This window comes from Halichoeres trimaculatus, unplaced genomic scaffold, assembly GCF_033239565.1.
Source record: "Halichoeres trimaculatus isolate MK-OKI-2021-1 unplaced genomic scaffold, fHalTri1.1 fHalTri1_scaffold_20, whole genome shotgun sequence".
NCBI classification, from domain to species: Eukaryota; Metazoa; Chordata; class Actinopteri; order Labriformes; family Labridae; genus Halichoeres; species Halichoeres trimaculatus.
In genome coordinates, this window is record NW_027437198.1 from 10,398,244 (window position 1) to 10,424,517 (window position 26,274).

A 26,274-nucleotide genomic window follows, 5' to 3' on the forward strand; every position below is an offset into this window, starting at 1 on the left:
GCGGGTTGAATTTTATCTCAAACATGGAGCAGAGAGACAAGCAAAAAGATGACTGATGATGAAAGCTCTGAGGAAATTTAATTTACCTCTCTTCTTTGTCATTCTCATGAATAAAGAAATGATTTTCTGATCACAAACATTAATAAATATTTAAGCAGACAGTGTCTCTTGCTGAGTTTTTATCAGTTCAATTAATCCCCTTTACCATTTTATTATAAGCAATGACAAACTACTATTTTAATTACTATGTCTTAATAGACTGAATATTTTCATATGAAAGGAGCACAATGTTACACACAACTTTATCAGAGCTGAATACCTGATTAAGGACCTGTGGATTTTAACATTGATGTAGTCTTGTTTTGAGTGTGCATAGGGGTCATTTACATTTAAAGAGGTTGTAAATCTAGTTTAAGTAAACTTTAGCATGTCATCATCCACCTTAATCATATTGAACATAATTATCCAACAACAAATTGTGGCCAGTGAAAATTCTGAGTGGCTAGTAACTCAGGGATACCACTAGCCACAGTGGCTGGTGAGTAAAAAAGTTAATGTCAAGCCCTGATCTTGCTTATTCAGGACATAGATGAATTGGGGGAACATCGTTAATTGATGAATAGTTGATCTCATAAAATGGGCAGAGATATGAAGGCAACAGTCACCTTTTCTTTGGAGTAGATTATAAAAGGGTGAGCTGAGTTGACATTTTCTTGTGGACTGCTGCTTTCGTCAGATCACTGTTTAATATACAAAAATATATATTTTTTACGTTACCATCAGCTAGTCATCAGTTTACTACCATTTTTTACATCAAAAATAAAACTTTTTAAAAAAAATGTTAGTGATTTTTTTTTTTTACTAGGCCCAACCCCAGCCTCTCAGCTTCTAAGTAAAATGCATTAGATCGAAACCTCTTAGGGCTTCTGTAGATAATCCTAAAAATGCCATTGTTTTCCTCGAACTTGTGGTATTTAACTAAAAATTATGACTCTTAATTACTTTATAAAATTAATTTTAACCTGCACAACCCATAAAGTAACTGTTTTCTTTAGCTATTATCTTGTTTTGTTTAGAACTTTCAACAGAGGAGTATCTGTAACACACACCTTCACCGTCCGCCGGTAGATGGCGCCAAATGAGCAGGTAACAGTGTTTACAGAGGTCCAGCTATCAGGGATTCTTTTTCTCCTCAATATCGATTAATTAGCACAGCTGTCCTTCATTAATACTGTAAATTAATAGAGTCGACACATTTTGAAGCTAAAAACGTTTTAACCTTTTTGTAATTAACGCGTCAGCCTGAAAAATAAGGTTGGGTGAAAGTAAATAGTCTCATATTATATTTAATACTTATTGTCAACAATTAAAAAAATGGGTTTTGAATTATGAGTTAGCATTCTGACATGCTAACACCATTTAGTCTCGTATTTATCACACAGAGAAGTGTTTCCATTATTAAACAGCGTATGGAGACGTAGACTTTGACGTAATTCTGCGTAACCTGAGGGTAACACAAATGAAATCAAAGCAGTCTTAAAAGTTGAACTTATCCAACTTGTCCGCGGTGTTTTACTCCAAACTCTTCTCCTCGCCCTCCCCGCTGACGTTACGTACGCAGCCGTGGCGTGCCTGCAAGCCAAATAACATGGAGTCCTCTGCCTGGCATCTTCCAGGGATCCATGCAGAAATCCCGAGCAGCGATTAAAAAGAGCAACTTTGTCCACAGGAGCGGTCAAAGCCTCCGGAGGGCATCGTGTCGGGGCGTAGAAGCTTCAGCTCCGTCCCCAAACTATGACGAACGGTGCTTGAACAGCCTGCTTCCTCTGCGAGCCGCAAACCAGGCCGATTTCTGTGAGTATTTGCACTTAAAAAGCTGCAGTTTATGGGCGGTGTGGGTTTAAAATGCACCGTGCGTGGATGCATTGTTCTAACAGTCACCTGACACAGACCGGATCGATAGGAGACTTGTCCACGGGAGACAGAGACGCAGACCCGGGGGATACCTTGACGTGCCCGGGTATTTGCTGCTTTTTAGAGGGGCAGCAGGAGAGGACATGGGCCTGAATATAAAGGCCACTTATTTATGTAACCATTTGAGCGCACAGTTTCATTCTTTAAGACCAGACATCAGGAGAAAATAGGTCAGGCAGTCCGACAACTACAGCTGGAAAAGATACTGAGGACATTCAGATTCTGCAGATTTGGCACTTTAATACTGCTGATATGCTTTAAGATTCCTCTTCCTACAATCTGCTGCCTGCTCAAAATATTTTTCATGAAGGGGAGCGCAGTGGGAAGCAGCTTTGTTGAGTATTTTAAACTTTTCAGGTGCTAGAAACTTTATTTTATCTCTTGTGTGTGTGTGTGTTTGTGTTTCTTGGTTGCAGGAAAAAGAGGAGAAAGCACAATGTAGGCCGGCTGGTCACCAGTGGGACTCCATACTGTTCTCTGGGGGAGAATGGAGCCAGAAGGGCGACCCCTGACCCCAGGGACCAGCTATGGGCCCCCACCCTTCGACTCAGCACAAAACCCTGACACCTTCCTCAGCTGCACCTTACAGGTGAGAAAACTCACAGAGTTGCTTTTTCAGTTTGATCAAATTGAATTTTCACTATATAATACTCAGATAAGGTGTGGTATTATTGAAAGAGACTGCCGTGGTCAAAAACAAAGAGAAGTTTGAGATAACCTGATCTTGGACATCGTATCATTCTACAATATATAGTATCCACGGTCCCCCTCGGCCACTGCAGCGTCAGAGACCTAAATGACCAGTGTATAGTCATTTTGTTACTTTACTAAATACAACACTGGTCTCATCTTACTGTCTCACCCTAGCAGGACAGGAATATTATGTCAGGTATGCTGTGATATGTTTCAGTTTTTGAAGAAAACACTGAATCTTTTCATGCTACAAAGTATCTGGTAATCCATTATTGCACAGAAACGCTGTGGTTTCCTCAAGCCGAGACAAATGGACTGATGCGTCAGTATGGGACTACTGGCCTTTAGATTATCATGGTTTCAGGGTGAAATCTCAAGAAGAAGCATTGATTAGAGTGATGTGCTGTGTGGAATTATAAAACAGTCTGCTATCAATCGTTTACCAACGTAACAGGACATAAACCATGAGAGGTAATAACCATCACTGCTTACAGTTACACACCCAAGTCCATCTGAAATATTATGTGCTTTTGGAGATACATTTTTCCAACGGACAGTGACGATAAGAATCTGTTATGCTTTGCTCCGCATTAGGATTTAGCTCACCCTGTCAGGATTTTGAGTTGCATAAGCACCTGTTCACTCCACATTATACCTTCAGGAACAACTTCTTTCTGCAGAAACCTTAAAAAAACCTGACTTATAAGTGCCTGAAGGTTAATTTGGTGATGATATTTTAAAAGTGTTATGTCGTCCCTTTTATCTCCTTCAGACCTCATGTTCTCAAGACGTGAGTGATGGCCTGATGTCTCCCAAATGCTCGTGGACCCCGGCTGCAGATGAGAGTCCCAAGCAGACTGAAAGCGCAGACGCAGGGAGGAGCGCACAGAGGAGATTCAGGTCCTCAGCCTTTCCCTCCTCCCTCAGCTGGGACTCTGACTCTGAAAAGGAAACACTCGATGGTAACACACGGCTTATCGGAAACCTGTTGCACATTTCTTTCGGGAACACTATGTACCGAGTATCAGCTACTTATCCTTGTTGTCCTCTTATTGTTCTTCATGTGATTCAGTCTGCATGTAGTCTGACTGTATTTTTCACTGTTAACCTTTAAACTGTGCAGTGACGTTGTTGTGGTTGTGTGTTTTGTGTGCTGCTGTGTGTGTCAGAGGAGGAGCTACAGCACTTTTCTAACCCTCATGGTCTAGCTGCTCACAGCCCAGGATCCCCTTCTTCTGGACTCAGGTGAGGAGGAGGAGGAGGAGGATGCTCAGGAGGAAGCTGGTTAGAGGTGTAGCTCCAGAGACTGTGTAGAAAGATGGACGACATCCAGACAGCTCCTCTTTGAGGACAAAAGTGAAGCCAAAGTAATGCTGCTATCATCTTTTACTGCAGCCAGATGTTCTGTCTTCACTTTTAGGGAGCTGTTGTGTCATCCATCTTGTTTAAAGAGACGTCAATTGGATGTTTTGTAAATTGCCATCATTAAATATAATCAGGGCTGTAAGCAGGAAATTAGAAATCCAGGGGGTCAAACGTTGTACACTTTTAACTATAATATCTGGAGGAGACTCCTTCATTGGTAGTTTGACCCTGAGAATAAAAGAAACAGCTCTCATTTTATCTGAAGAGGAAATATTTCTGCTGCTCTGTGTGTACAGAAGTCATGACGTGTTTAACTTTCTTATCCCATCCAGACTTGATAGTGAAGAAGACCAAGAGCCTGATAAATGGCAGCTCTTGCACAGCAAGACTGACTCACCCGCCCCTGTAGAGGGGCACCACCACAACAACAATGAGAGCACAAAGACAGACGAGCCAAATACATCTCAGCCTGGTCCAACAGACTGTAAGAGCCATAAGGAAGAAACAAAATCTGCCCGTATCGGCCCGTGTATTTTTAGGCTCCTTTCATTGATGATTCTTCTGTTTCCTCCTCACAGTGTCAGACAGCAAAGTCTGGAATGTAACTGAAGGAGCAGAGCTGTTTCTGTCCAAAGTTAAACCAAAGGAAGGTTGCCAAACAGACAAGGAGGAGGAGGAGGAGGAGGAGGCGGTGGCAGACAATAGGGAGGATGAGAAGAGGCCCAAAGGGAAAGAAACCAAGGAGCCTGAGAGAGATGTGTACAGCTTCCCTGGAGACTCAGACCCAGAGAGTCCCCCTCCTGCTCCCTGGGCTCACTGCACATTCATCCAGCGGTGCAGGAAGAAGAGGGCGCTGCTCAGACCCTTCTCCGGTCTCGGCACCTTGAAGCGCACTTCACATGCGAGTGGCAAGCGAGCAAGAGTGAGTTCACTGAAATCAAAACCTGCTGATCCAGCACCGCTGGACGGAGGCGGAGGGGTGTACGACTTCGAGGAGGTCGACTTTGAAGCGGCAGACGAACCGATAAAGTTCAGAGACAGAGGAGCCAAAAGAGACGAGGAGGAGAGGAGTGAAGTGCCGGGTAAAGAAATCTTCACCTGTGTGGAATGTAGCATTTACTTCAAAAAGCAGGAGCACCTGCAGGAGCACATAGTCGAGCACTGTGAGAGCGGGGCAGACGGAGGCCGGCGTTTGGGGAAAGCTGGACGTTATCAGTGCATAGAGTGTGGATGGAATCTGCCGGATCGTCTCGCTCTGACCGACCACCACAGACGCCACGAAGAGTCCCGCCTGAAGATCCTCGAGGAGATCAAGAAACTGAATGAGAACAAGACAGAAGAGAATCAGACACTCGACACCAACGTGGGGAAGTTTTTGAGCTCAGACATGAAGCAAGATGCAGGCAAAGTGTCAGACCCAGAAATAGTCTCGTCTCCTCCTCTTTCCCCAGCCCCGCTTTCAACACCTGGGGCAGATCCAGCTGTTCTGAACTCTGATGCAACTCCTCCAAATTCAGTGAAGCCTCCAGCTCAGGCCGGCGCTGTTTCTGCACATCGCCGTCGCTTCGTCTGCACCAAGTGTAACTTCAGCACAAGAACGCCGCAGGCTCTGGCCAATCACACAAAGACGCATAACAAAAAGAAACCTCCACAGTCCAACCCCCCACCCTCAGGCTCTCCATCCTGCTCCAGATCTGATCCTCTGTCCTGTGGTCACTGTGCCTTCAAGACCTCAAGTCAAACCTTAATGAGGGAACATCAGAAACTGGTTCACCAGGGACAGATCTCCAAACACAGCGTTGTGGACTCTGACCCCTTCTCTGGATCTGTATCTCTGAATGATGCAACTAAAGGACTCGCGGCCTTAGAGGACTGTCCAACATCAGATGGAGATTCTGCTCGATCCGGGAGTCAGGTGGTCTTCAGGTGTGGGAGGAACAGGAGATTCAGCAGGAGAGGAAAGACTTGGACCAATCAGGTCAAGTTTCACCCTGGGCCGGGGGATGACAAAGAGCATCCTGGGAGTGAGGAAGAGCAGGAGGAAGATCAAAACGCTGAGAGTTCTCAACAAGAAGTTGACTCACCTGTGGAGGTGAAACCATCCAACAGAGCAGCATCACACACAGGTAAGACCAAAGTCAGAAACAGAGTTTTCGCACTAAAGTTTGCAATGTTGACTGATGTAAACACAGAATGCAGATGTTTTTAAGGCGCAGACATACTGTTGATGTCTCTGTGTTCACTCTTCTGTCTTTCTAGATGAGCGTACAGCACAGCACAGCCCCACGCCACCGCTCCCCCCTGAGAGAAGCGCGAAGGACCAAGACGAGCCGGACCCAGAGAAAGACAGAAAGGTTTTCTTTTTAAGGAAAAGCAGCCGGATTACCACCGCTTTAGCGGAGATTGATAGTGACGACGACGACGATGACGAATACGACATTGATGAGGAGCATGTGCAGCGGTTACTGTCAGAGGGTGTCTTGGATGAAGAGGACGAGGAGACTGAAGAGAACACAGACGAGCTTAAGAGCGTAGAGAGGAAATGCCCCTACTGCCCCGATCGATTCCACAACGGCATCGGGCTCGCCAATCACGTGAGAGGCCACCTGAACCGAGTGGGCGTCAGCTACAACGTGCGTCACTTCATTTCTCCTGAGGAAGTCAATGCAATCGAGAAGAAGTTCTCCTATCAGAAGAAGAAGAAAAAAGGTCAGCGGCTTATTGATAGTATGTATTTTTTCAGGCTGTTCTTTACTCACTTAATGAACTGCGTTCTGATTTATTGAGCCCCATTTTCTCTTAGTCTAATGTGCACACCTGATCAAACTCTGAAGACCAGCTAAAAACACTGCACAAGTTTACACTTTTCACTGTTGGATCTTAAACATGTTTTAAGTAGAGTTTCAAAATGCAAAAAGAAAAAAATGGGAGTGAGACAAAAAAATAGTAAGCAATTCAGTGCAAAACAACGCTTAAAGTGAAATGGTCTGTTCATCAGTTGATCAAAAGTTTAAGACCAAAGCTAAAAAAACTGAAAGCCCCCTGAACTACAAACAAAAGTTTAAAAAAGGACTCAGTGATAGGGAACTCCACCATTCTTCACTTCAAACATTAGTTTCAGCATGCTTAGAGGGAACGTTGCTCCCAGTGGTGAAGATGTCTTCATGGAGGATCATCCACTGTCTGGACCTGATGTCCATTTCTGTAAACTTCCCTCTCCATCCATCCCCAAATGTTCTCAGAGTGATTTAGATCAGGGGAACATCAGAATGATCCAAACAGTGAGCTGATTCCTCTGTACGAAGTCCTTTGTCTGTTGGGCTTTGTGAACTGCAGTGTTGTCCTGTTGGAAAAACCCAGTCATCACCACACAGACCAGGGCCCTCAGTCATGAAGGAGGCCCCCTACAACATCTCTACACAGCCAGCTGCTGTTTTAGGCCCACGAACCACCTGAAGCTCCATCATTCCATTGAAGGAAAAAGCACCAGATCATGATGACCCCTCCACTGTGCCAAAAAGGAAACATCTCCAGCAAGATCTCCTCGTCATGCCAGTGACGTTGGAAGCCATCAGGACCATCAAGGCTAAATTTTTTCTCCTTGTAGAATAAAACTTTTGGTGTCCCATGTTTGGTCTCTCTTTAAAAGTCCAAACAGGACATTTTGTGATGTTGAAGGCCTTTGAAGACACTTTTTGTTCTTTGAGCTCACCTCTCTCAGAGGCCGTCTGGTGGTTATGGGGCTGCTGTCGGCACCAGTAACGACTTTAACTTGGATCGTTCTTGTCTTAGCCATAGACTGTGTAAAACATGTACGTAGCTTCCACGACGTCACCTGTCTGTTCTTGAAACAGTAAAATGAAACCAATTTGCGGACGCAGCCACATTTGCTATGATGCTGGCTGTGAGTTTTTCTTCGAGCAGCTACAGGGTGCCACCGGTCACGTGACCTGAGCTGTGCCTCTGATTGGAAAATCAAACCATCCTAATAACTTGTAAACCGCAGAGATAAAAAACACAGTACAGTGTGTGCTGATAGTGAAATCAGCGTTTTAGACCCAAGCCGTTTTTTGAACCAGGCTGTAAATATGTTTTTAATGCCGTAAAAGTCTGTTTTTATGGCTGGATGTGTACATGACTTCTGGTCTTTCTGCAACCAGCCTCAAGCAGATCCTCAGTGAACAACAACTTTTAGCACTTCTGCGTAGGCTTCATTTTCACTGACTGGATGTTGCCCCTTGGTTTTAGCTTAGCGCTGGTGATATCTTTTTGGATCTACCACCTAACTTTTTTGTTCCATAACCCCCAAGACAGATTGTGAGAGGCCTTGCTCATGCAACGCAACAATCCGACTATGTTCAACGAGAGAAAAATTAAGTCTTTGCCACCACGAGGTCATGACTGAGTGAATTCCTGACGTAAAAGCAGATTTTGTCTTTTACAGGCTGTTGTCTCAAGCTTCTGATCAGCTGATGAAAATACTATTTCACTTAAACTTTTGAAGATCCAACAGTGCAAAATATAAATCTATTCCATTTTTTAACTGGTCTTAAAGTTTGATCAGTGTGATGACCATAAAGAGGCTGATAACAACAAACTGGGAATATGTTATTCTGTGAGGAAAAGTAGAAGAACATCAGTAAAGATAGAAGAAACTGCTGCAATTTATTCTGCCAAGAACTAAACTCAAAGGTGAATTTCTGTCTACCTGATCCAGTTTGTAGCTCTAGAATAATATATTACACATCATCACACTAGTATTTCCTGTCCTCTCCACAGTTGCCAACTTTGACCCGGACACGTTCAGCGTCATGCACTGTGAGTTCTGTAGCGCTGGCTTCGACACCCGGGCCGGCCTGTCCAGCCACGCCCGGGCCCACCTCCGAGACTTTGGCATCACCAACTGGGACGTCACCATCTCACCCATTCACATCTTAAGGGAGTTGTTCTCCAGCAGGCCAGACCTCGTAATCCCCACTGCTCCCCCTAAGGAGGAGGAGGAGGAAGAGGAGGAGGAGGAGGGGGAGACTGAAGAAGACAGGGAGGGAATCATTGAGGTAAAACTCGAGGGGGAGACAAGTGAAAGGATGCTGAGTGCTGCTGTGACTGATGCACTTCCTCCAGCATCTCCTCAACAGTGCAAGAAGGAGGACGGTGGAGAGGAAAGTGAGGGTAAGTTTTCAAGGATCTCTTGTGGGAGTATTTAAGCTTGCTGGTGTGTTTGATAGTTATTTCCTGGTGTGTTTGATAGTTATTTCCTGATGATCTTGGTCAGTGTGTGGACTTTGAGCTCAGTGGATTACATGTGGAGGGATGAAAGAACAGAGTTAAAGCTGGAAGCAGCTGGAGTTCAGATGCTGCTGTTGTTTGGATGAGTTTGTCAGTGTGCTTTTTGAGCTCTGTGTGAAGTGACTGATTTAGGATTGTGAGTGTGTTTAGTAAACGAGAGGGGGGGAGACAGAAAGAGAAATAGCCAGAGTCCCTCATGCCCATGGTTGATGTGGCACTCGGTGCATGTATCCCAACCTCCGCCTCCACTCGATTGGTCACGCCTTAGCTTAGCGGTGCATATGGGGGCAAAATGGCTGCTTCCACCTCCCCGTAGACCCAAACAATAGCGGAAAACTGTCTGGCCTCAGCTGCCCGGAGTCCGATGCACTGCGGTTGCGGACCGGTGAGTACCGCGCGCTGTAATTCCTGAGCACCGCGTGCCCTCGGATCACACGGCGGCGGCTCGTTACGCGTCTCGCACCGCATCTTCCGTCACATTGAATCCAGACTACAGCCATTAAAAAAACTCTTTTTAATATGTTAAAGAAAATCAATGTCGCGCACAGCCTCGCAGGTAGCCCATGTCATGCATGTCAAAAAGCTCGTAAAGCTGCTCCCTGCGTGTGTTTCTTCTCTTTCCGTGTGCCACGCGTGGATCAATAGTGATGATTAGTCCGCTGGTGTGATTTTGTAGTTTCCTTAATGTCTGCGAGGGTTTTGTTGTGCCCGTCTGGGATGACGTCCAGTATTTTCAGTGCTGCAGGATCTCTAAAATTACCTACAGTTGCCCAATCCTCGCCATTTTACTTTGCTTTGATTTTTGATAGAGGACACGCTGTGCTTTCAAGTGCACACATTTCTGCGTGTTTTAGGACAAAAGTGGCACCAAAATCCTCAGGAGAAGACGTTAACTCTGCACACTGAGAGCAGTGATAGTCTGTAATCTTATTACAACTTATCCGGATCACCGAAGTGATCGAAGTATCACTTTTACTTGGAAGTGTCGGGTCGGTCAGGGTTACTCCTCCTGAATGTGGAGCCATAAAGTCAAGTTAACGCTTTCTGCTTTGCTCCTTTTTTTCTGCATCAAAGTGTGATAATGATTTGGTATTGTCTTCTTTATAATAGATGGTGTTATAACGCTGCGCTTCGGGGTGTCACATCGCCGCTCTTTTACAGTCAAGAGATGAACTGACAAGCGCAGAGCCGCCCACCAGACAAAAAGCATTGTCTGTCTCCACGTCTCTTTGATTTACCGATTTGTCGCAGAAAATGGCACTTTTGTCCCAGGAATGCCTGACTGCGGGGAACAGAGAGAGACTGCCATGTTTGTTTCATACTGTACTGCAATTATTACTTTTCCTGACAGGGAATCATTCCTGAAAAATCTGCATTTTCCTCCACTGGAGGTTTTAGAGCAGAGACTGATATATTTTAGCAGAGCTCTAAAACACTGTGTGTGTTTTCTGGTCTCAGCTGCATCTTTTATTTCATTTCCAATACACTCAAGAAGAATACATTTGCATGCTTTAAGCTCGCCTTTTTTTAAAGCACAGAATGAAAATCAGATTTGCAAAAGAGGATTTATTGCCACAGTCGCTCTGATTGACGTTTTAATTAACACCCTCGTATGGATACTGTCTGCAATGTTTTAGGTGAAGAGGAGGAAACAAATGAGGAAGAAGATGAGGAGCGGGATGGTCTGAGCCAGGGGACAGCAGGGCTGTACAGCGTGGACACAGACAGCCCCTCTCCTGGGGAGGATGCAGACACCAAGGGTGAGAGACAGAGATGTAGGGGAGGCTGACCCCCGAGTGTTGACAAGGGATTGGATTTGCTGTAGCAGAGCCTTATCATAGCTGTCGACCAGAGGGTGGTGATGAGGCGCGCAGACACACATCAGAGAGGGTTGGTCCCCGGGGAAAGGTAGACAAATGTGTTTAGGAGTTAATGAGAGCTTGCTGTAACAGCAGGGGAGCTCCAGACTGGGTGAAGACAGGAGGGTAAGTGAGGTGAAATGTCCTCTGGGGGTGTCTGCAGCCTCCTGCTGGTGCTCCAAAAACTTTGTGAAAAGTCTGAAATGGAGAGAAAAAGAAATATTGAAGGAGAACTTCATTATTGTTCACTGTGGATTCAACAACAGGCTTGCTAAAAGTATTGAGCACACCTTCAGTTGATCCGCTTTTGGTTCTGGGGAGCATCCTACACTCTGAAAAACTACACTTCAACCTTTAAGAACACCAAACTTGCTGGTCTACCTCTTCTTTGATTATTTTTTGACAACAGCCGTGACATTACTCCCTTCAAAACCTTTAAACTACATCCTCAGAGACAGTTATTGTACGTGTGAAACACGTTAAAGCTAATCAACCAGTGGAGCGGTAGACCAGCAACTCCAGTGTGCTGGTCATTGCAGGTGCTGGAGTTACTTGATAGTGAGTATAGTCTTTGTTTTTGGGGTCTGGTGCTTTTTTCTTTTTTCGTACTTCTAAACAAAGAAGTGATTTAACTCTTCAGAAAACATAACTTGCTGGTCTACCCCTTCTATCACCATTTTAATTTGTGTTATTGTTTAATTTAGGTGTTTTTTTTAGTGCTCAGCAGGGATCGAAAACCATAACAGAAACAAACAAAAGACTGTCTGCTACTATTTGCTGTTAGCTGCTGGTTTGTACAATATTTGGTTTCCTGACAGTGTTCAAAAATTATGATGACCCAGTACATATTTCATATTCTGGATCTTGGTATCCAGAATATTGCCAAGATCTGGATCGTACTTTTACATCTGTCAGAAATTATGGTGACCTTGTCTTGTATTGTTTTGCAAAGCAATCCGACTATTTATAGTGGAGTTTCATACACATATGGTGAAAAGCCCCGTCTCACAATGATAAAGAATCCTTTTAAAAAGTCCTACATCCAGACGGTGATCCAGATCACCTCAAAATTGTAATCACTTCTTCCTTATCCCATTTTTTAAACATTTCCTGAAAATTTCATCAACATCCGTTTGGTACTTTTTGAGTTTTTTTGTTCACAGACAAACTCTCCCAAAAAATAGCCTCCTTGGCGGAGGTAAAAATAAATTAACAAGGCCTTGGTAGATCAGTTACTCCTGCTAGGTGAAGTCTCAAGTTTGATGGCTTTCATAGAGCTAAAAAAATGAAAAAAAAAAAACAGATTCTTGTAGAAAAAGTATGGAAAAAAGAGAAAGTCTTTCCTATAAGCCACAAGCTTACCAACGAACTGAATGTTTCATGTTAATTTTTCCTCAAGTTCTGCATTCGACAGTTAAATGCACCAAGACTCCTATAGAAACTACTAAAAGAGAACAATCTGAAACTTTCAGGGTGTTTTTGATGTTAACGGGTACAACCTGCCACTTTGGGATTCAAATCAATAACTGAAGAGTAACGAGGGTTTGTTTAAAACTGTTATACACATTTTGGGGTTATTATCTGATGCAAGGATAACAATTTAAATTTGTGCAGTGATAAGCTGAGAGTAGCAGATTGCACAGCTCTGAGCATTATAATTATTCTTCAAGCAAAATTTGAAGGATATAGATTTTTTTCTTTCTTGAGATTTCTTTAGAGGTAAACCAGGTTTACCAGGTTTACCTCTAAATGGGTGCAGTTCCTCAGAAATTTAATGTATTTAACCATAATTTGAAATTTTAAAATTTCAATGAGTGTAAAGCATATATTTTGTACAGAAAATGACTTACTGAGTGTTGAACAATCTATAAAAAAGGGTCAAGATGATTTTTCTATTGATCCACATCAGCACTTGTCAAAAATAAAGCATCCACAGGCAGAAACTCCTTTGTCCTGTGAGGTAGAATTACTTTGAATGACTGTTAGAAAAAAACCCTCATATTTCTTTATGAGTAAGTTTCGACAGTGTTCTTTTGTAATGTCAAATATTTTGAACTTTTTTTTGTCTCTTTGAAAAAAATAACTTTTGTTGAACTCCCTTGATTGGACATGTTTCCTCCCAACAAATATCATTCAGACCTAAGATTGGTAAAACAGAGCTAAAAAAAAATCAGAATTGCCCTTTAACACCCAGGTATCATACAGGCCACATGGTCATTTTTCTTTATTTGGGCCTTAAAAAAAAGTCAGAAATCACGCTCAGAAAGCTCATCTCCTCTTCTTCCAAAAACTTTTTAAATTTTTTTTTTCTCTTGCCCAAATAGTTGAAGACTTACGGTAATGAAAACAGCTTCCTTCAGTTGTTGCCTTTGATCTGAACCCAGTGGGTTTTTAAGAGTTAAACTAACATGAATCTTTACTTTGACGTGATCAGATGCTCTTTGTCCTCCACAGTCCATAAACTGAAGTGTGAGCTGTGTGGCGCTCGCTTTGAAACCAAGAGGGGACTGTCCATCCACGCCCGCTACCACCTGCGCCAGCTGGGCATCGGTGTGTCAGAGCACAGTGGAGCAGCCATCACGCTCCTCCACCAGATCGCCAAGGAGCGAAACCTCAGCAGCTCCCGTCTCCCAGAGCCCAAGAACTCCTCCCCGCCTGCTCCCCAGAAAGATGAGGCGGTAGACGACATGGACTTGGACGAGAAACCCATCCCCCTTTCCATCCTGGCCAAAGCAGCGAAATCAGTGCCACCTTCCTCCTCCTCCTCCACGCCATCTCCTGGAGCCTCTCCTCACTCTGGATCCCCTCCCTCGGTGGTGAGGAAAGCCCCCATTTCCTCTCTGCTGCCGGTGTCTTCCCCCTTGCGCTCTCTGGAGCACAAGGGCGGGGGAATGAAAAGTTTGACCTCTAACCTCTCTTCCTCCATCGCTACATCCAAACCCCTGTGGGCGCCACAAGACGATGACGCTCCCCTCAACCTCAGTAAGTCTCTGATTAAGGTTTAAAACTTCTTCATGTTTCTTTGAGTCTCACTTTGTTTATCCTTCTTCTACATGCAGCTCTGGAGGTCGATCCCAACAAGGACATCGTGTGTCAGCTGTGTGGCGCCTGGTTTGAGACCCGTAAAGGTTTATCCAGCCACGCCCGGGCCCACCTGCGGCACTTCGGGGTGGAGTACTCTGAATCAAAGGGCTCTCCCATCGACCTCCTGAACCAGCTCATGGACAGCGAAGACTTCAAGCACAAAGCCGGGTCTCTGCAGCTCAATGACCACACAGAACCACGCGGCCTCACCTCCACCCTCTCCTCCCCAAAGCAGTCGCCCCTGCTGAACCTCTCCTCCTCTTCCTCCTCTTCGTCTCTCCTCTACAAGGTGACCACAGCCGGCGGAGGGTCCACATCCAAAGCTACCTCTTCCTCCGCCTCGTCTTTACTCGGCCCGCCTGCCAAGCGGCTCAAATCTTCTTCCATGAGGGTCTTCCGCCTGAGCAGTGGGGAGCTCATGGCTCTTCCTCACAGTGAGTCGGTGGTTTGTGTCACGTCATAAATCTGTGTTTGACATAATCTGACATGTTTCAGGCTCTCAGTAGGATTTAGAATCTCGATCTGAACCAACCATCTCATGAACAGAAATAAATAAACAAACGTCTTTAGGCTGAAGCCCACTGCTCAGTTTATCCACATTTAAGAAAAATATCTAAGATCTGAGAAAATGTTTCAGTCTGAATGTTAGAAAACTTTTTACAAATATGCTGGTTTCTTTCAAACAAACTCAGTTTCTTGCATCTCTCAGATATTTCATTTACACTCACCGGCCACTTTATTAGGTCCACCTTGCTAGTACCGGGCTGGACCCTGTTTGACTTCAGAACTGCCTTAATCCTTGGTGGCATAGATTCAACAAGGTACTGGAAACATTCCTCAGAAAGTTTGGTCCATATTGACATGATAGCATCACACAGTTGCTGCAGATTTGTCGGCTGAACATCCATGATGAGAATCTCCCGTTCCACCACATCCCAAAGGTGCTCTATTGGATTGAGATCTGGGGACTGTGGAGGACATTTGAGTACAGTGAACTCATTGTCATGTTGAAGAAACCAGTCTGAGATGATTCCAGCTTTATGACATGGAGCGTTATCCTGCTGGAAGTAGCCATCAGAAGATGGGTACACTGTGCTCATAAAGGGATGGACATGGTCAGCAACAATACTCAGGTAGGCTGTGGACTTTAAACCATGCTCAGTTGGTACTAAGGGGCCCAAAGTGAGCCAAGAAAACATCCCCCACACCATTACACCACCAGCAGCAGCCTGAACCGTTGATACAAGGCAGGATGGATCCATGCTTTCATGTTGTTGAGGCCAAATTCTGACCCTACCATCTGAATGTGGAGCAGAAATCCAGACTCATCAGACCAGACAACGTTTTTCCAATCTTCTATTGTCCAGTTTTGGTGAGCCTGTGTGAATTGTAGCCTCAGTTTCCTGTTCTTAGCTGACAGGAGGGTCACCCAGTGTGGTCTTCTGCTGCTGTAGTCCATCTGCCTCAAGGTTGGACGTGTTGTGTGTTCAGAGATGCTCTTCTGCAGACCTCGGTTGTAACCAGTGGTAATTTGAGTTACTGTTGCCTTTCTATCAGCTTCAACCAGTCTGTCCATTCTCCTCTGACCTCTGGCATCAACAAGACATTTTGTCCCACAGAACTGCTGCTCACTGGATATTTTCCTCATTCTCTATAAACCCTAGAGATGGTTGGGGGTTAAAATCCCAGTAGATCAGCAGTTTCTGAAACACTCAGACCAGCCCGTCTGGCGCCAACAACCATGCCACGTTCAAAGTCTCTTAAATCACCTTTCTTCCCCATTCTGATGCTTGGTTTGACCATGTCTACATGCCTAAATGCATTGAGTAGCTGCCATGTGATTGGCTGATTAGAAATTTGCTTTAACGAGCAGTTGGACAGGTGTGCCTAATAAAGTGGCCAGTGAGTGTATATTTGTGTTGTTTTGGTTAAATTTAGGCTTGAGTTTGATGTTGTCAAAAGAATTACAGCGGCACCTTGACTTGAGTTGAGAGTTAATATTTGGGTGACGAGCCAGCTTCAGACACCACCACTGGCACTCCAGTGAACGTCACAACAACCACTCAGCATCCTGTGTCTCACTTTTTCACTTTAAGCGATTAGCTTGTAGCAGACGTATCAATGTTGTGCTTGTAGTTATTTTGCAAAACGTTCAGATTTTATTCAAAAGAAACAGAAAGTGAGAAAAGTGTTGCGAAATAACAAAAATTAGCCGATAAGATTGAGTTATTTAGTTTAGTCTTTCTACCTCTGCCATCTCAGTCAGCATTTCAGAGTCTGATCTTAAAGGTAGATGCTGTATGTTATACCTAATAAAACTAGTTTAATGCAGCGCATTCCATTGTAGTGTGTTTGTATACAATATTCCTTATTTGTAAGGACATTTTCCTTCTTTAAAAACATGTAACAGAAAAATTCTCTGGTTTTGGGGGGTCTTATACAGACTAATGGCATTTGGATTTATTTTAATGGGGAAATTTAATTTGATATACAAGTTATTTCAGTTACGAGCTCTGCCATGGAAAGAATTAAACTCACAAGTCAAGGCGTTACTGTTATAATTTGTATGCTACAAGTTTTATTCAGAGGTGTGTCTGTGAGCTCCCTGCCTTTCCATTGTGCCTATGTGAAATGCAAAAGCCAAGGCAGGGAGAGCATCAGCAAAGACCAGAAGGGTATAGAACAAAGTGAGCATCAAACTGTAAAAACTGTAATCCAAAAATTTTTTTGTCTTGTTTTTGATAACAATGTGTCTTAGCAGACTTCATACGAGCCACATTCAACAGAAAAATCCAAAAAAATAGGGATGGATGCCGAATTAGGTACTTTTATAGGTACTGACAGAATTCCAACTGTAGTACTGAGTCCTGATTTACATAAGATCAAGTGGTACCATGTTTAGGTACCTAACACATCCTTGTGACTGTGAGAAAGTGGAAGAGTAGGTGATTTTCCATGCTGGACATAAAAACAGCATTGCAAGATTAGATATTAAATAAACATGTTAAATTGAAAAACTTAGAGATTTTATTAGTGAACAAATTAATATTTATTACCACATAAACACGCACAAAAGTACCAAAAATTATTACCATTAAGTACCGTTTGCCAGACACCGGGGTACCGGTACCGTATTGTTTCAGATAAGAAAGGTACCCATCCCTTCCAGAAAATATCTTATTCTTATTAAAAGAAAAAAAAACTATCCCTGAGTTGCTTGTGAAGAGTAGAAACATCAAGTTTTTGACGTCATTTTAAGAAACTTGATGAGTGTTTTTTTTCTTGTCATTGTGCATAATTCAATAACTTTGTTGTGTGTAGCTATGATTATATCCTCTGTTTTTGATACACTTGGAAGTTGAGCACAGAGGGATCTTGTAACACACACTTCTTCTCTGTCATATTAACCTGACTTTGTTACCTCTCAGGTGAACCACCAAAGGAGATCGGCTGTGAGTTTTGTGGAGAATACTTTGAGAACCGTAAAGGTCTCTCCAGCCACGCCCGCTCCCACCTCCGTCAGATGGGCATAACCGAGTGGTCAGTCAACGGCTCGCCCATCGACACGCTGAGGGAGATCATCACCCGACGAGGCCTGCCCTGTGCTCTTCCTCTGAAACCTCTAAAAACTCCTCCTTCCTCCTCCCCTGGACCTCCTCGCTCCCCTCTGTCTGCCTCCTCCTCCCCGTCCTCCCTAGTCAGTCGTCTGCCTTTCGCCTTTGCCCGCCCCTCCAGCCCTCAGCCTGTCGTGTCCAAATCCAGCCCAGCTCCACCCACATCATCCAGCGGGCTGATCCTGAAGCTGAAGCCGGAGCCGGTGCAGGTGGAGGTCACTGCTCCTGGAGGATCAGCTGGACTCTCTGCTGACGCTCACACCTGGAGCAACTCTGACAGCGTGTTCCCCCTCAACCTGGGTAACCTGAGCCTGATGCTTTGTGTATTTATGTACAAAACAAATGTGTGCATCTCACCATGTGTGTGTAATCATGTGTGTTTCATCTACAGCCATGACGAACGAAGTGGAGCCCACACGAGACATCCGCTGTGAGTTCTGTGGAGAATACTTTGAGAACCGTAAAGGTCTCTCCAGCCACGCTCGCTCCCACCTCCGTCAGATGGGCATCACCGAGTGGTCAGTCAACGGCTCGCCCATTGACACCCTGAGAGAGGTCATGCACAAAAGAGGGACCGGCTCCTCCTCCGTCTCAGACCAGGGGGTGAAGAAAGAATCCAACCTGAGAGCTGGGAGTCCTCGGTGGGAGAGCGCAGGAGGTTACGAGGGTCTCAGCGTTTCAGGCTTCCAGTCCTCCAAGTACCGTAAATCCCCCCTCAGTCTGCTGCAGTCAGGATCCAGACTACACAAGCAGGGCGTGGGGTCTGTGAGCTCGTCTGCTACGCTGTCAGGAGGGAAGTTCTTCAGGATGTCCCCGCTGGGAAAACGACCTCTGTCTGAGGAGAGCCAATCAGCAGAGACGAGCCACTCACCGCCGCATCAGCTGAAGACTTTCTCACCTGTGCCGCACGACTTTTCCTACAAGAGGAAACCCTCCCCGGATAAACATGGACACCAGGGTGAGGAGGCATGCTCGATTTTATGATACTTTTTGTTCTTTATTGGTGCAAAAAAAAAAGAGAAAAACATCTGCAAAGCTTTGCCGTAGCAGGAATCAGGGTCTAAACTTAGTTCCTGGGTTGTTAATCACCCCTTGGAAAGTTCTTGCTTTCAAAAGATAAGGAACTTTAGGGACCGGGGTGCCTTGATTCGACCTCTGACCCTGGTTTCCTGTTTTTATGACCCCTGTCCTCGTTTTCAGATCCCAGCTGTGAGCTCTGCGGCTTCTACTTCGAGAACCGCAAAGCTCTGGCCAGCCACGCGCGAGCCCACCTGAGGCAGTTCGGTGTGACAGAGTGGTGTGTGAATGGCTCCCCCATCGAGACGCTCAGCGCCTGGATGCGCAGCCGGCCGCAAAAGGTGTTGGAGATGCATCGCAGCTACATGCAGGGCAGCCGCTCCACCCTGAAGAAGGTGAGAAGCTGGTAATCCGGTCGGAGCGGAGAGCCTCGGGTCAGAGCGGGTGCTGTTATTAAACGGCTTTATCTCTGCTCTCTGACACTTGGGCTCAGTCTTTTGTTGCCTGTGTGGAGTTTCCTCAGAGCGAAGGAGTCCTTACACAGTGTGCTCACTTTCCTCCCCGTGTCTTTGAACAGGCGTCATGCTCACAGATCTAACACGCCTCAGCTGGCGGCTCGACAGACATTTTGTGTCTTGGAAAGCTTGAGATGTGTTGTCTAACAGCTTTGAGCATTACAGTAGATTCTGTGTCTTTACACCCTGAAAAAATGGCTGTGGGGACAGATGCCAGAACTACTCAGCTATTGACTTGATAGTTTCCATAGTAACCAGGGTGCCTGGCAGCTTATGTTTCATCCAAAGATAAATTACGGCGAGCTGTTGATAGAGGAAAACGTACGTTTTTCTCTTTTTTCCTTTTCTCCCTCCTGAATTACTTTCTGGTGCATTTGCGTCACTGTCACACCTTTTCCCTGCGCAGAGATGTGACACACATACAGAGCAGATTTTTTAACGTCCTTGTAATCATATTGTCAAGGTTTTTTTTTTTTTAGTACTGGAGAAATGAAACCTGCTGAGCTGCGTGTATTGTTCTGTGAGCTCTGCAGCAAAGGACTGAGCATTGACTGGGAGCAGGGTTGGACAAAGACTTTCTGTATCAACAAACGATTCATCAGAAAATGGATCAGACGATTTTCTTCACTGATTCTCATGAAGTCGCTTCCACACAAAAACCTAATTTTTCCATGTGTCTTTTATTGAGACTCAAGCTGCTGGAAAACTCACTAAATTTTGCACATAAATCAGATGTGCATGTGTTTTTATATTTTAAAGGTCTTGTAAAAAAAATGCAACAACAATAGCACCTCCCCAGAGGTTTAAACAACCCTCCCCAGAGAGCTTTGTGTGATAAAACACTCACACATTTACCTGACATCAACACCTACAATAACTCCTCTTACAGCTCAATGATCAGCAGTGAACTCTGATCATTTCCTCTCCTCCCATCACAGAAGGCCTCCTCTTCCTCCTCTTCCTGGTCATCGTCCCTGGCTGTCGGCCTGGTGCGTCCGCTGAGCCGTGAGGTCAGCCACGGCTCCTCCAAGACCACCGAGGGAGACGCTGGCAACAACCTGCAGGGAGATCCCTTCAGGTCTGGATGCAGCAGTCCCAGTCCCTCACGGCTGGCTGGTGGCCTCCCGCTGCAGGCGCAGGTGGCACGCAGCGAGCTCAACGTCCGCCTGCCCAGAGGTACCGCGGCATATGTTCTCACATTTATGCAATCAGTTATTTTTCCTCTTGTGTCTGCTCGTTTTGACCTGACTAATATCACATCTTTAGAGAAACTTAGTAAAGATTATCTGTAAAGACTAAAACTGCATAAATAAATTAATTTATAAGAGTATAATTATTGCAGCTGTTTTAAACATTTGCAGAGTCTCCACTTCCACTGACCCTGCTTTTCTCCCCCCCGTAAGGTTTTGAGCGTCGGCCGTTGAAGCACCCGTCTCTCTCTGAAGGAACAGAGAGGGACAGCGGCCCGCCAAAGCCCCCTCGCACAAGTACCGTCCCCGCCCTGGTGCCCAAACCACCCTCCTACCCGCTGGTCAAACTGGTGGGCAAGTTCTACACCCTGAAGTGCCGGTGAGTCAATGTGAGGGCGCTGGTGATGATCCTCTGACACAGGAGTGGTAACAGAACCCATCTTGATGTATTTTAGTAGTTGTTAAATCCCCGAGCAGCCGCCTCCTCCCCCGCCTCCTGCTGAGCTTTACTCCACTTTTAGTTGCTCCTGCTCTAAATCGAGAGCGGTGAATCATTTGGGGATTTCCTGGTTACATGAACGAGGGCTTGAATTCAGAAATACGTGCAACTTCTTACAGATGGTCTGCTGAGTTTAGCACCATCAGTTTGTGTGAGCTCTGCGTGATTCCTCAGGATTTTTTCCAGATAAAAACTCTGAATGTGTGTGTCTCAGGTTCTGTGAGGTGGAGTTTCACGGCCCGCTGTCGGTGCAGGAGGACTGGATCAGACACCTCCAGCAGCACATCCTCAAGATGAACTACAACAAACCTGCTGCTCCAAAGGAAACCTCCGCTGGACCCCCCACCCCTGCTGAAGACCAGGCCCAGGTCCAGGCCTCCACCTCTACCTCCAGTACCACTTCCACCACACCTGCCCTCACCTCCACCTCCATCCCGACCCGCAGCACTGCGCCCAACAGCAGCTCCCCGACGCCTCTCTCTGAGTCCGCTCCGCCTCTCACTGCCACAAAGATTGTAAAGGTCTCGGAGAAGCGGTCCACGCCGTCTCCGACTCCCATCCCCCTCTCTGCTCAGACGATGTGAGCTCAAAGTCCTCCCTGAAGTCACATGACTCCTTTAGTTCATCTCTGCCTTCGCGCTTTCCTTTTCGTCCATCTGTTATTTTCCTTCGGCCTTCACAAAGTGTAGTCGAGGAGGAGTGTTTGTCCTCCAAAGAGCCCTCTGAGCACCTTTGAAGCAGCTTTCTAGACTGTTACTAAGTCCTGTTACCATGGGAACGGAGCTCTCCTGGCGTACCTGTGCAGATGGGACGAAGGATTGTGCAAAGTGTCCAAGGTTATGAGACAAAAAGAACCAATGATATGTGCTTTTGCCTTGTTTATATTGAATGTCCGGTGGTGATGGGATCAGATCAGCGGCTGATTTGAGCGATAATGTAGCCCTTTATCAAACCTCAGCCTCGTGTCCCTTTTTCACCCTTTCCCTAAAATAGTCCAAATAAAGATGGACGACATGGGGGCTAAAAAGTTAAGCCAAAACATCTGGAGCTCCCCTAAAGGCGGGTGACAGTATAGCTGTCAAAGGCTTAATTTTGGCTTTACTTTAGCGTATGTCGTCCATCTTTATTTAGTCAAATCTTAGCCCCTTCTAATCAGTTTGTTTCTCAGTCCTGTGAGCTTCTCTTAAAGGTCCCGACTGAGATGAAACATTTATATTCCCGCTGGTGTTGAGACTTTAAAACGTGGCGTTAAAAAAAGGCACTTTTAATGTGACGCTGTCACTGAGCACTTATCCAAGCGTCCATGAAGATGGGCCGAATCAGACAAAGCCTAATTGATAAATGAAAGGAGCAAGAAGAGGAAGCACACTCAAAAAGGGAGTTATCTTTTTGAATGAATAGTGACCCAAAAATCTCCATTTGGTTTGAATGTAGCTCAAAGCACCTGACGAAACCTTAACCTTATATTTGCACATTCATACACAATCAAACAGAAAAGCCCCGCGTACAGTGAAACAGAAAAAAACAACCTCTATGATGTCAGTGCTGTCGTTTCAGCAGATAGGGCTCTGAGGGCCGAGTGCACCAGCTGGGCGTTGGCGCGTGCTTTTTTAAAACCACCTACGACTTACTACTGAAGAATGAAGAGTGTGAAGCGTTGCCAACTTTTAGTTTTGGATAGCTAACAAAAACAGCTCTGGTGGACTCAACTTATGGTTTTAAAAAAAGTCAATGACTACTTTATAGAAATGAGCAGTTACCTGTGAGAGGGTTTCACCTCTTACAACTAGTGACAAGATTCTCTGGTGTATTTTTTCACGTTACTTCACTGTAAACGCAACAACAGATTGTTGGGAATATGCCAGATGTGTCCCTTGTCCAGCTCCACTCTGTTGCGTTTTGACTACTTACTCTCGCTTCTGTCAACTCATCACTGGCTGTGTGTTCAGTCCAGCACGTTGCAGGACTTCCAGACAGCTTGACTCACAGACTGAGGAGTTCCTGTGACTCCATCTCCTGGTTCATGTTGGGCTGTAAAACCTCAAACCTGTTGACTCCTGGCCTGACTTTGCTCATTATTTTGATTTGTTTTTGTTAAGATAAATACGATCTGGATTTGACCATAGATTGTGTCATATGGAGTCTTTGACGTCACCTGTTTGTTCCTGGTACAGAGTAACGATAGTGCGGCTCCAAGCACGCCAAACCTATAATGGGCAGTGTTTTCCTGACGTAAAACTCGTGCCAGCCAATCAGAATGAGCCCCCGTCAATCAGCTGTGACATTTGGGAACCGAAAACCATGAAACCTGAGTTTTCCAAAATCTTCACTTTGGCCGGAGTTTCAGAAAATATCGTTTTTAGTGACATACAGCCACAATTTCGTGTGGATGACAGGCGTATATGTATAGAAATATATGCGGTTTCCCAAATACCCGGCTGCGTTTGGACATGGCCCGAGTCTCCTCACTAACAGCTACAGGTTGTCAGACCTGTCAGTCACGTGAGCTGCTCCTCTGATTGGACAAACTCGGGATCTTAAAACCTCTAAACTCCTGAGTTAGTAAGAGACTGTATTTTTTTCTGTGTGGTGTTTCGGTTTCTGGTCTGCAGCGAGCTTCACATGGACATTGGATGAACAGGAGCTTTAAGTACTTCCACATAGGCTTCATTTTTTTAACTGGATGTTGCTCCTTGGATCTGCCCTGAATTGACGCATCACAGATCCAGCATATAGGAAAGAATAGTACAGTTACATATCTGCTGCAACCTGCCGGAGCAGGGACGCAGTTGGACAGGAACCTGGAGCTGAGCGGAGTTGACATGTTGACTTGAATAGAAACCTATCTGATCCTGATGGAGCGGAGCTGAACTGGAGAAACATCTGGTGTATTTTGTCTGTTAGCATTGTAGTATTGAAGTGTTGTAGTTGCACTGCTTACTCATTGTGCTAGGTGGTAACCTAAAACTGCTCGACACTCAAGATTAGCAGAAAAAGTACAACATTGGCAGCACGCACTCACGGGAAAAAGCATACAAAGAATTCTCCTGAACCAGTATGACATTTTTCGGGGTATTTTGCAGATTTTGTCCTTATTCACATTCTACATTTTAGCCAAATCAGTACATACTGCTGGTGTTGTAGGCGGTTTCAAAAGTAGTTTGTTTACACAGAAACATTTACAATCAAACAGTAACTTGTGTCGCATTTGTCTCACTGACTGAGTTGTGACCGATCACAGTGTGCTCACATCTTAAAGCCTTTCACTTAACGTGTTGTTAACAAGAAATGTCGCCGTCTCTTAGATTTCTTACATTCTTTGACTTTTTACTTTTACTTTTCTTTTTACTCTTTGGGCTGTCTACCTACGCCTACTCTATTGTTGCTTCACGCTACGTAAAGTTAGACCCATGTGTACGTGCAGCTGATGCACTCGGCCCCTCGCTGTGTCAGAGCTCATCCACCCTCCTTTCTGTTTCAGCGAATCAAGGCCAAAACAACCTTCAGACTTCCACATTTCAAGTTTTGTGTTGCCATTTCCTTCCTGCCTTTTTCAACCTGATCTTATTTATTTATTATTATGCATCTGAATGTGGTAAGCTAGTTCATTTTAAAGCTAAAGTAGAATGTTTGATGATCTGTCAAAGGTGCACTCTTACTACGGTGCATTGTGTGTGAGTGTATGAGTGTGTGTGTGTCTTTTAGTGTGTATGTTTGTGTACATAAATAGATGATGTGCATTTGTTTCCCATTTTTAGAGAAAGACAGAAGTCAAACTGCTCTGTAGACGACTCATCAGCTGTAAGTGAGTCTGTCTGCGCGTAGTCTGATCAGGACTTGAATGCATCCGTGGCTGTGTGAGGATGTGCCAAAGAGTCTGTTTACTTCCTTGTCTTGCCTCTGTAAAAGCTGTTTACATTGGACCTGATGGCAGTGGGGAAACTCTGCACAGATATCCCGACTTTCCACACTGAACAATAGACGGAGCATCGCACTGCAGTGTTTGAGAGACTCGAGCTACTGGAGCGGCTTCCTGGGACTCATGTTGTTACTGTAGGTTTAGATTATTCCAATTAAACAGGATCACAAACTGTCAGTCCCAACGAGGAAACCCCTCGGATCCTGGGCTTCAGACTGTCTTCGTATCAAACCACTGAAGCGCTCACTGAAGGGTCCACGTAGGCTGACGACTTTTAAAGTTTTGCTCCAGTGTTCGAACCAACAGTACCCAAACCCTTCTACGGAGTATAGCTACATACTATATAACTACATGTACTTAAAGAGACTGTTGATGCTAGTAGAGCTATCAGCAGTTCTATTAGCAAAGGTAGTTCAAAATAAGTGATCTTAATTCCTCTATTGTGATTTGATTTATGTATTTTTTATTGCTCTGTGCATTTCTGTATTTGCAGTCCTGCAAGGTGAATCTTAGAGTATTTTTTATTTTTATCCGTTAGTCTCTCCAAGCTGAAACTTTGGTGCTGGTGAGAGTTGCAGGTGAGGAAAAACATTTTAATGTGATTGTCACGTCCTGGTTTCAAAGGACTCTAAAAAGCGAGCCTTAAAGGAGAGCTCTGTGCACACTGAGGTCTGATCCTCTCCGGGGTTAAAAGACGCCGCAGCCTCTGACTGCATTACGCTGCGAATCAGACACTCGGCGCATTAGAGCTCCTTTTAAGATTACCTGAGAAAGCCTCAGCTGGTGTAACTGGCTGACGTGTGTGTGTGTGTGGGTGTGTGTGTGTGTGTGTGTGAGAGTGAGTGTGTTTAAAAAGAATACAAGACAATAAAGGATAAGAAGAAAAAGATACAGGCGAGAGAAGAAGTGTACTGTACACAAAGGGTTAAGTTTTAAGTGAATCAACTTCAGAACAAACAATAAATGTGATTTCAATTTCACATGTTAATACTCGTCCATTTTTTAAAACAAACATGGAGTGTGAGGGCATCTCAGAGCTGCTGATGTCTACCAGGTGAACCATAAGACAGAGTGAAAACAGAAATAATGCTCTGAGTTGTGTTTGTCTCATTTCTGTTTGAAGGTGTCGACATTAAAGCTCAGAGAACTGCATAAGGACAGAAATACTCCTGCATCACCTCCTCCTAAATCACTCTAATGTGAGTGATCACAGGCAGCCGGGCGTGTCCAGACGTGGCACAGAAGTAGCTGAGTCT

General features: G+C 44.9%; 1 protein-coding gene across 2 annotated transcripts; it reads left to right on the forward strand.

Annotated features, from left to right (window-relative positions):
* Positions 1-1,651: 1,651 nt before the first annotated feature.
* Positions 1,652-26,032, forward strand: LOC141808981 (protein Wiz-like). Of its 2 annotated transcripts, none has more exons than XM_074695760.1 (17): positions 1,652-1,854; positions 2,391-2,563; positions 3,440-3,629; positions 3,837-3,912; positions 4,365-4,516; positions 4,611-6,158; positions 6,292-6,759; positions 8,812-9,204; positions 10,959-11,081; positions 13,635-14,162; positions 14,240-14,698; positions 17,693-18,178; positions 18,270-18,836; positions 19,079-19,290; positions 20,349-20,586; positions 20,814-20,979; positions 21,314-26,032. In XM_074695760.1, the coding sequence occupies exons 2-17, from the start codon at positions 2,462-2,464 to the stop codon at positions 21,681-21,683; spliced, it is 6,078 nt and encodes a 2,025-aa protein (XP_074551861.1). In that variant the 5' UTR covers positions 1,652-1,854; positions 2,391-2,461; the 3' UTR covers positions 21,684-26,032. The 2 variants fall into 2 exon arrangements, with proteins under 2 accessions (XP_074551861.1, XP_074551863.1); XM_074695762.1 differs by having other exon boundaries at positions 6,292-6,741; positions 21,314-26,031.
* The last annotated feature ends 242 nt before the right edge of the window (positions 26,033-26,274 follow it).